Genomic DNA, 11,585 nt, shown 5'->3' with positions numbered 1-11,585 from the left:
CAAACACCACAATATGAAAAAATGATACAAAACATCCAACTATGAGTATGAATGAACAAGAGGCACTTACCAAGCAGTAGGCAAGTGATCAAAAAAGCTGTTGCTAGACAGTGACACAGCCATTAGCATAGGGCGTCCAAGCTGTATCAATCCTTCATTTGTTGGTAGGGCATCCATATCATCATCAGTTGCATTTTTGTACATAACAAACAAGTATATCCCATAGCCCACCATGGCCAGACCCAAAAGAGTCAATAAGAAGTTCAGGAGCTTCAACAAGCACTCTAAAAACCCTTTACAAGCCATCTTTCTTTACCCTGAAGTCTCTCAAATCACCAATGTCATAGAACAACAGAAACGGTTATACACTGCAAGAACGTAGAAAACTGAAGTTACTTTTACTAAAAGCAAAACACATGACGTCAAATGAAATTTGTCAACCAACCACACTCCAAAAGCAACAAAAAAAATTGTGTTGTTCTTCGTCAATTGACCTTTATGGCTTTATGTGTAGATAAAAAGTGAAAAATCCAATTGGCTCACTTGTAAGTTGCAAGAACATGTATTTAAATCAAGCTGGAGTTATAATTCTATAGATTTAGGGAGATGAAAGGTCATACAAAGATCCGATGAAGTATCCGAACTCAACTATGGCTAGATTTTTTGTGGAAACAAAAAAAGTTCGTTCAGATGAATAAACATGTCACTCGAAAAGTCGAAATTCCTTTCCAATCGGTGAAGGAAAACACAGTGAATCCAAAATTGAAACTCAATATAATCTATAATTGAAGAAATCGGAGAAGTAAAACAGCATTAAATAAACAAAAGATTGCAATACCCTCGTTTGGGTTCTCGATTGCGAATAACCCATAGAGAGATTATAGAATTGTTCCTAATTTACTGCGAATTGAATGGCAGCACTTACAGAGGAATGAGCGATAATCGCGAGTGTAGAGATTTTCGACAGCAACTCGATCGTAACACCCAAATTAATTGTTTAATCGATGCCCTATCTATCTATCTGTCTGTCTGTTTTCTATCTGAAATCGGACAATTACAAATGCCCACCGCCAAAATGCAAGTCGGAACATACGAGTTACGACTTACGAGAATTAAGTTACGTAAATGGCCCCTCGATTATCTGATAACATGTAGTTTTAAGTGAAATTATATTTTATTGCATTTTTAGTATAAATCGAAAAGCCTTTATTCCATAATGGTCTCTTAAACTTGACGTTAGCAACAACCCGTTAAAGACCATGTGCGATGCATCATGCATGTGACAATCACGGCAAAAGTAAGGCTACTAGGTACCACCCTTAATAACGCTTAAGAACATTATCCGTCTTCATCGTTATTGTGCGTTATAAGTATTCTTATGGCTTTCCGTTACCACCACAACATCCCGGTAACAACGTTTTTTTTTCTGCTAATAACGCATGTGGGCGTTGCCCACTTCTAACACTCTAAAAATTTGTGTCCATCTTCGTTATTTATGTGTGTACCATGAATTACATCTTCGTCGATGATTTAGAACATATTTACATATGTAAATATGTTCGATTGTATTAGCATACTTAACAAAAACAAATTGGTTTAAGGATGATGTGCAACAGAATATTGGGTTTTTGATGGGTAAAGAAGATGATAATGGGCGTGTTCGGAAAAACTAGCTGGCAGTGGGTAGCTTGTAGCTTGTAACGTTTTGTTAAACGCTACATGAAGTAGCATTTGGATTTGGAGCGTTTTGATTAAACTAAACACTAGAAGTTTGTAGTGTCAAACGAGGCTTTCTGTTTTAAATGGAGCGTTTTGTCAAACACTAGAAACTAGAAGCTCTCAAACACTCCAAAACGTTTTGTGCCGAACACGCCCAATGTGTCATTTTAATGATATGTCAAATATATATCACACAACTATCATATCATCAAAACTAAATGGTCAAGCCAATAAACAAGTTAGTTACATAATACATTTGGAATAGTGTTTTTCTTTTCTATGTTGGAAAAAATAGGGTTTATGTCGGAGATCCGGATACCACTTGGATCGTGTGGATATTTTCCGAACTGATATTTCTACCATATGTCTGTGTTGCAAGAAATTTAACCTAGGATAATCCAAGAGGACACTTACGATTCTAGGCACAAAAGTCATAAGCCAAATTGCTAGAAGGATTTTGTGTTTGTTTGAAGAAAACGAGAGCTAATAGTTTTTCTATGTATCTTCTCAAAGAGAAGAGTCGTTTATATAATAAACGAGATTAGGGTTTCACTTAGTGGCCGTTATGGGTTGCTTTGGAAGCAAGCCAGGAAATCTGAAATTTAATGAGGATTTAGGGTTTCCAAAACTAACAAATTTCGTTAGCTGATAGTGGGACCCCAACCAAGGGCGTTGCCCCTAGACCCCGCCAAAGGGGCGTTGACCCTTTGGAAACCTCGGACCCAGGGGCATTACCCTTGGACCCCCGACTTATCGTCGAACCGGCTTCTAATTCGATCTTATACATGTGTGCACTCCGCAAAAACCCATACATATATTAGAGTACAAAATTATGAAGCCCCTTAGCTCACATATTAGTTCCAATTACATAAAATGACATGGTGACACTAAAATCACCAATCGTTCCATCTCTGTTCTTCTCATGTCTTGTCATCATCATTTATGACACAACCCTTTTTTGTTACTGTATGCATTAAAGAAAGCTACAAGTTTTTTTGCTTGTTGTTTGGTTCCATATATCTTATTGTGGCCATAGAAACAGGGAGTCAATTTGTAAGTTATTATCTTTCAAATAAGCTTTCAAAGAAACATATTTAGCATAAACCCTAACCCTACACACTAACATCCCCGCAGTTTTATCAATGAAGAACTACTGGACGACGACGATTAAACTGACAAAGATGAAAAGAAATAGATAGTAGATTCAAAGAATGCAAACTGACGGTAAGATTTGTAGAATCAAAAATCAAGAATTACAGATAGCGATGACTGCTAGAACCGAAGGCAGCGACGGTGGCACTAGATATGCAGGCGGCAGCGGAAAATGAGGTGATGACAACAAGAGAAGGCACGTCCGACGACAACTAAAGAAGATCGTCGAAGGTGGAGGTCGGCGGCTTAGATTTGTGGTCAACTTCACAGGGTTGAATCTAAAGCTCCGATATTATGTAAATACGATAACTTTCTTATGTCACAACTAGCCTTTTTGGCTAGAAAATTTCATCCTCAAGTAAGCAAGGACTATTGTGAGAATTGTGCTAACACACCTAAGTGTTCAGTATGAGTTCCTAAGGATCCATATAGTGTTAGAATGCAAATCTCTCCAAGTATAGTGAATCTCTCCCAAATCTCCCCAAGTATAGTGAATCTCTCCCAAATCTCCCCAAGTATAGTGAATCTCTCCCAAATCTCTCTAAGTATGCGAAATCTCTCCAAGTATAGTGAATCTCTCCAAGTATAGTGAATCTCTCCCAAATCTCTCCAAGTATGTGAAATCTCTCCCTAAATCTCTCTAAGTATGCGAAATCTCTCCAAGTATGGTGAATCTCTCCCAAATCTCTCCAAGTATAGTGAATCTCTCCCAAATATATTCAAGTATGTGAAATCTCTCCCAAATCTCTCCACGTATCTCAAATCTCTCTCAAATCTCCCTAAGTACCTTCCTCAGTCGAAAACAGCTCAAAATCGGAAGAGAAAACCCCAAAAGGACGCTTTTGGTCCGGAACCTCTTGGTCCTAAACCTCTTGGTTCAGACTCTTCTTAGTTCGGATACCTTCTAAGAAACCAAGAAGCTTCTCGCTTTGGAACCTCCTTTGCTTCGGAACCTTCTTTGCCTCGGAAGCCTCTCATCCATACCATCTTGCAATATCCTGGCTCCGGAAGGATCTTGCCTAAGGCCACTTTGGATAGTCCATTCGGCTTCGCACCTGGACGATCCGGACCACTGACCCGACTCCTGTTGGGTTTTGAGCAATCTAACACTCCTATGGTGTACATGCAACCCTAAATACCTTGGATCTATGTTTTCTCTATTATACACGCAAATATCAATTTTCCAATATATTGTTCTAACTAGCATAATATAAAGTACACATAATATAAATTCTAGTAGAATTACATACCTCTTGTTTGGTGCTTGATTCCATGGAGCTCAAAAGCCTAGTACCCCAAATGTGACACCTCAAATTATTCACACAACATCAAATGCATTTGGAATAACTTAGAGAGAAAATAGAACACTTCACAAATCGGTTTGCCCTTCCTTGTTTCACTAGTGGCCGATTTCTTCAATAATAAGATCATTATATAGTTAGTCAAAATTAAGGTAAACCCTAATTGTCATGGCTTTCCATTTCCTTGGATCCATTGGGTTCAAATACACCATGGAGCATCCATGGAGCATCTTATGGGTTTTAGCCCAACTTGATAATCCATGGAGCATTAGCCCACTATATAAGTATGGATGATTTACACAATCAACCCATATATTTAATTAGTCTTCTTTTGATCACTTAATTAATTATAGATTAATTCTTGATCAATACTAATTAAATAATCTTATTAATATATTAAAACTTATAATATATTAATAAACCTTAAGTGTTATTTCTCTCATTTTAGTCTATCCAGATGTATGATGCCATGCAACCCAAATGGACCATGCCGGGTCGGGTCAAGTATATACCAATTATAGTTATGGACTTAGACATTAATCCAACAGTCTCCCACTTGAATAAGTCTAAAACTATTATTGCAAGTACGACTTCATAACCTGACCAGCAATCGTAGCTCTTAAAAGCTGCTGCCGAACTCTGAACAAATCAATGACGCGTCCATTAGATAAGTGATCATATATTCCTCCATTCTAGATATCATATGGACTAAGACATGGATTATAATCATTCTCTCTATCCATTTATTGTTTCCCGATTTCCGATTTATGACGACTGACTAATTGAACAAATCAAATCAGTACAGGCCCGACCGAGCACTTACGTTTTGTCATCACTAAATCATCGAGGGGCCAACAAATATCGCTTTTATCCCTTTAAGGATAAAAGGAATGGATAAACTTCGACTGATATGCTTGTTGTACTACTTGTTGAATCATACACAAAGGCACGTTTTATAACATCGAGTTACCAATGCGTTTTCGTGCAATCAATGTATAACCAACTCATAGTCAACAACTCATATCTCTAGGTTTGAAGAATATAAGATATTATCGTCTCATGATTCACTCGTGATAAAATCCATGAAGTGATTCAAATGAGCATGGGTTGAATCCAATACTCATAACTTATGAGCACTCATGAATGTTGTAGCAACTCTTGCTATGTCTAAACACTTTAGACATCTACAAACCCAATTCATGACAGTCTTGATTCATATCTACTTCCAACATATGACTGACTGTGGACGGTTTGGATAACTTAGTTATTCGGGAAGAATGACCTAGTTATTCAGGAAGTCAAAACATGCAAAGTGAAACACAAGAATAATACTAATCCTATATGGCCCCAACACTTTGAGTGTAAATAAAAAACACCTTTTATCTAAGCACCATATTGATTACTCATTATCCAATGTTTCGATATATCAACTTAATACTTGAATTAAAAAAATAGTCATGCCATGCTCTAAGCATGCAAATTATGTTCGTCTAAACAATAGTTATGCCATACTCCAAGTATGCACACTATTTTACATGTGGTTCTCTCTTTGTGAAACAGATCGATTGACAACATTTCAATGATGCTCATTTCACAATCCCAAATCCTTCACCATAAATGTAAGAACACCAAATTCTTGTCTTTTACCGTAATCTTGTTAGATTCTAAACTTATATGCAATGATCCTCTTGTAATGAATATACACACAAGTCACAAAGACTAGGAAACAAACATTACAAAGTATTCCAATGGAGAACAATTCCATGGAAATGAAGTCTCAAATTCAAAGTACATTTCTATGAACATCCTTCTTTGCATTAAGTTCTTTAATCTTACACAGATTCAAAGAATAACTTCCACCTATGGAAACAATTCCATATTCCCATTTTGACCATCACTTTTGAACAAGAGTTGCCTCTTTTCAAAATATGTCAATATGGTCCTTACTCTATACTTCTAATTGTCCATGTGCAACCAATCTTTGGTAAACCTCAGATTGTCCTCGACAATTTGCTTAATCATTTTAGTCATTTCCAGTTATATTCCTTTTTTCCAACTTAATGCCCTAGGCATTTGGAAAATTTAGAACAGATTATAGCACATGTAATCGAACCTATACCCGAAGCATATAGGACACGATTCATGCTATAAATTTTTATTTGCCATATTCTCACAATTCGAACTATGAAGAGGTATGCCGTAATCATAATTGAATTTTGAGAACGCAACATATATATATAATTTCCTTATGTTGAACCATTCTAACATAACATTCTTATGTATCCTTGACTAAAGTAGATTAAAATCTCAATCTAAGCTTGTAGATTTGGAATGAAGTATAAAATCGTCTCCCTTAATTATAGCTAAACAACTTTTCAAACCGAACTGAAACTTTTGTTTCCTATAATTAACATTGCTAACTTGAAACACATAACATAATAATCATGTTCCCACTAACATGATAATTATAATTTAACCAGCATAACACTTTATGCTCCCACTAGCTTTGACATGTACCCAGAAATCAGCTGGACTTCTAGAAATCAGCGCTTTATTGACTTTCTTACCAAAGTTCAGTTTTCTGATACGAGATGCATTGATAAGACTTTATCAAAACCATACACCTTTCCTTATATAGCTCACATGTGTGTCTAAACAATTTTAGAACTATGAAAAGGGATGTCGTAATCATAGTCTTGATTGTTTAGACCTTTGCCATTTCTCACAAGTCTATGTTAGTGTGTCGGTTAACCACACGCGCTCCACTAATGACTTTGAGAATGCAAATATCATACTTGCTATCTACTTAAAATCTACTTATTGAAAGAGTTTCCTCACCATCATTTTTTATGAATCGGAGAAAAACCTTATGACACTTAGATTTTATGGTGTAAATGTTCCTATCCATGTGAATTTTTCATAACCATAATCACAAGACAAGGTTAGTGGCAAATCCAAACACATATGGACTGAACTTGTTCAATCTTAATTTCTTGCCACCCGGCAGCACATGGGCCTACCATTGCTTCCAGGTTACAAACCTCAAGTCGTGGGCTAGTGATTAACAATACTCTTGATTAGTTCTTGAAACTATCTCAAGATCTTTTAAGACTCTCACTGTCCTCTTGACATATAAGACTCTCTTTGTCAAGAACCATTCCTTGACAAAACAAATATTCAAGAGTTAGTGTTGATTCTTATCAAGGAAAAACATTTCTCACAATTGGTCTTAGTTGGTCTTTGTCTTATCCAAAACATCACAACTTACCAATTTCAAATGTACAAGAGTAGAAAACATTTTACTCTACATTTGACAAGCGTTTTAAACCTTTCTTAAGATTATGTCACTCAAGGCTCAATCTTGGAGTATGACTCTAAGATTTGATTTTGGTACGAAGTATGATTTATCTTTTGATTTAACCATTTCAACAATTCATGATTCCTCTCCTTAGCCAAACAAATGAACTAAGGTGTCCTTAGAGGATCAATTGTGATATGGTTTCATAATCACTAAGATAATCATAAAACAAGATACTCAAGCACTCTCCCATCTCTTCAGATTGGAGAAACTTTTATTTTTCTGCCTTATTTGATTCTTCTTATCCGTTCTGTCATACATTGGAGGGAGAGCGGGAATTTGTGTATAGATCTATACGGGGTTGACACCCTGCACCTTCGTTGTTCGCTACAACTAGACAGGCCAGTCTAGGGTGACAAATGTCTTTTCCAAACTGAGGGCGCCTGAGAAACGCCAAAACAGGCACTCCATCAGATTAGTATGGTTATAACGACTCACTAGAATATGTTATATTAACTAGAAATTTATGTAAGGAAAACCTCATAAATAAATTTTGGCACGTTGTGTTGACTGTCCTATATGTGATAGGTTATGGTCCGCATTTGTTCCGTTGACGGTCCTTTCTTTTCACCGTGTAGAATGTCCACAATTTCCATGATTCTCTCTCCTAACAAGTATAGAGTCGTAATACTGCTATTTTACAAATTAAAAAACGTAGGACTCTATGCAAAACGATTTTCTACGATTTCGATAACGATAAACTAGAACTTACGAATATTTTATAGCAGAAAATATAGGATTTTCTGGAGAAAACGATTTTCTACGATTTCGATAATGATAAACTAGAAGTAACAAATATTTTATAGCAGAAAATATATGATTTTCTGGAGAAAAGGATTTTTCTACGATTTCGATAACGATAAACTAGAATGCACACTTAATTTTACTTGATAAGAGAAACAAGATTTCAACCATATTTCCTTTTTTAATATAAGGGGTTTTTCGTGAAGCGGTTGATTATTACTATTCAAAAGAACTATTCTCGGACACAACTCGCTTTCACAAATTACAATACTTTTCAAAGATCACTCCTTATAGGGATGAACAAAAGAAATGACATATACACATATATCCATGATTTTCAAGGCAAGAGTTCAAACGATTTCATAGAAAATATCGGATTTTCTGAAAGAACACTGAGAACGATTCTAAACAAGTGTAAACGATTTTATACAAAAATGCTTATGAACTCACCAAATTTTTAGTTGACGCTTTTTAAAACGACTTTTATTCTCAGGGATCTAGTAAGCAGGTAACAAGGGACGCTGATGCAAGACCATTTAGCTGTAGTTTGGATTCTTTTCTACTTATGTATCTTTTGTGTAACTCGAAGAACAAATACAATATGTAAACAATGTAAGTTTGTCATCTCAATGTATGATGTTTGGAATGCTCTGTTTCATTTATATTCAATTGTTATGATACTGCACAATGAGGTCACCCGCCTCCGGACGCTTCCGCCGTCTGGTCCAGGGGTGTGACAATTTATCTTTCAAAAATATATAAAGACAATACCTAAACCCTAAGGGGTTTAGACCTAAACCTTAGCCATACACTAACAAAATGATCTTGATTCAAATATTGATTAATGGATCTCCAAAATAAAAGCACTTATAGAGATCGAAATGCAATACAATTTGCAGATCAAGTTATGGATAATAAAAGTTTATTTAATAGGTAAGAACCAAATTCCTCTAAGGGATAATGACTTAAAAGGGTAATCTAGTTTTCGATTTGTATATATTTGGTCACTGAGTTTTTTTTGTTCCCATTTACCATTTTAGCATGTTTAAATTGTACACATTCAGTCCTTATGACCGACTACTCTGAGTAAGCCAGGAAAAATGACTTAATAGGGGAATATATTTATTACTTTTACACATTTAGTCCTTATAATTTTGTTGCAAGATAAGTCTTTATTGTTTTTGTACACTTTCAGTATTTATGACCGGTTTTTTAGATTTTGCTCACGACATTCTACGTATGAACAACATTAATGAGGTGTTTGGGTTGTTGATGCTTATAGTCATTACAACCTCGGTTGTTTGGTTGTTTAGTCTTGTTGTTTGGCTTAGGTCTTGTGTTCTGAACGTCGTAACTTCTCCATACGATCTTGGATTTTAACGATCTTTATGTTCATGTATTCGTATTTGAGTTTACTACAAATTTCGTTTAGATTACTCTCGTTAAAAATTAATATGTTTTTACTTACTATCGTTATATCCATGATTTCTTTATGAATGTATAAAATAGATGTATTTATTTGAGAAAATAAAAGTATCTTCAATTTTATTCTATTTTTGTATTTTATTTTATTTATAGAGCGTAAAATAGAATAAATATTTCAATCCAACTTTACTTCGGGCGTGTTAGGCAAAAACAACTGGTAGCGGATAGCTTCTAGTTGGTAGCGTTTTGTTAAACGTTACGTGAAGTAGCATTTGGATTTGAAACGTTTTGTTTAAACTAAATACTAGAAGTTTGTAGTGTCAAACGAGACTTTATTTTCAAAACGGAGCGTTTTGTTAGACGCTAGAAATTAGAAGCTTTCAAACGCTTCCAAACGTTCCGTACCGAACATGCCCGTTGTATTTTATAAATAAAAAATAAACAATTACATTTTAAATTGAAAGTGTAAATTATATAATCGCTCGTACACTTTATTTTAGAATGTAAAATAAAATTTTGAATGACCTTATACATAAAAATATTTAAATCAAGGTGTTAAATCTAAATCATGGGATCTTGCCAAATTACGAATGGATAAAATTGATGTATTTATTTAAGAAAATAAAAGCATCTTTAATTTCATTCTATTTCTATTTGTATATTATATTTTATTTATAATGTTTAAAATAGAATAAAGGTTTCACCCTAATTTTGTTTATACTCTTCAAATAGAAAAATAAATAATTACATTTTAAATTGTAAATTATATAGTCGCTCATACATTTTATTTTAAAATGTAAAATAAAATTTATCAGGAGGTTGAAGTCAAACCATTTTATACTTTAATTTATACTCTAAAAATAAAATACAAATAAAATATGATTAAATGTAACGACCGAAAAAAACAACCAATTTTAAATTTTTCAAAAACAACTCGATTCCATTAAATCATTACAAAAAGGTTTTCAATACAAAACATTTAGCATATTCCCAGAATCACATTACTACAAAATCATGTGGAGCGGTACGATCACGCCTTCGCCTTGCCATAGTCTCCTGAAGAACCTGAAAAAAACATAAATCCACAACTGTAAGCCCGAAAGCTTAGTGAGATATCCCCAAAATACCAACCACATATACCATACACGCATAACATGCCATAACATATCCGATCACAGAACAACCATGCATCTCGGGTCTACTGTGGGACTGGTCCGCCGCACCGGCCAACAGTCCACCTGGTCTACCCTCCGAGTCTAGCCATATCCCTCGAGTCTACAGTGTGATTGGTCCGCCCGCACCGGGCCTTCAGTCCACCTGGTCCACTCTCCGAATCTAACCACATACATCGAGTCTGCAGTGTGATTGGTCCACCCGTGATCCTCAAAGTGGCCGGTGCAGGAGCCTGCACCGGTCCTGCAACAATCTGTGGACAGTTGACCCTCAAGTGCCCAACCTGATGACAATGATAACAAATCCTCAGGTCCCGAGCCTGCGCTGACTGTCAACAATCCCTTGCATAGTGCCCCTCCTTTCCGCACTTGCAGCATGCGCCACCGGACCTACATACTCCGGTGTGGCTCCTCCCACACTTCCCACAAGTGTGACTACTCTGCTCTCCTACCCTGGAATCAACGGTCTTAGACCGTTTCGGCGTCGGCTGCAACTGCACTGGAGCCTGCCTCAACTCACGCAACTGCAACTCAATCTCTAACTCACGCCGCCTGGCGGCCTCCTGCAACTTCGACAAGGTCTCGCACCTCTGCGTAGACACAAACTGTCTGATATCCCTCTTGAGCATACTCAGATATCGGGACATCTGAGCCTGCTCCGAAGCGAACTCAGGGCAAAACATCGCCCTCTCAGTGAACATCCTGGTGATCTCT

At 36.1% G+C, this 11,585-nt stretch overlaps 1 protein-coding gene across 3 annotated transcripts in view; it reads right to left on the bottom strand.

Moving 5' to 3' along the window:
- LOC145091678 (tobamovirus multiplication protein 2A-like) overlaps positions 1–1,067 on the bottom strand; it is a 2,720-nt gene extending 1,653 nt beyond the window's left edge. The window contains exons 1-2 of one of the 3 annotated variants that reach the window (XM_079029448.1): positions 926–1,067; positions 71–368 (exon numbers count right to left, since the gene is read on the bottom strand). In XM_079029448.1, coding sequence (XP_078885574.1) covers positions 71–306 — 236 coding nt within the window. In that variant the 5' untranslated portion in view covers positions 307–368; positions 926–1,067. Of the gene's footprint in view, positions 1–70; positions 387–925 lie in introns of all 3 variants that reach the window. The other 2 variants (XM_079029450.1, XM_079029449.1) reach the window with 2 other exon arrangements.
- Positions 1,068–11,585: the final 10,518 nt, after the last annotated feature.

The sequence above is a fragment of the Lactuca serriola genome, chromosome 3 (genome assembly GCF_051521515.1).
Source record: "Lactuca serriola cultivar US96UC23 chromosome 3, Lser_US96UC23_V15, whole genome shotgun sequence".
Taxonomy (NCBI): Eukaryota; Viridiplantae; Streptophyta; class Magnoliopsida; order Asterales; family Asteraceae; genus Lactuca; species Lactuca serriola.
This window is presented reverse-complemented; position numbering and strand designations above follow the sequence as displayed.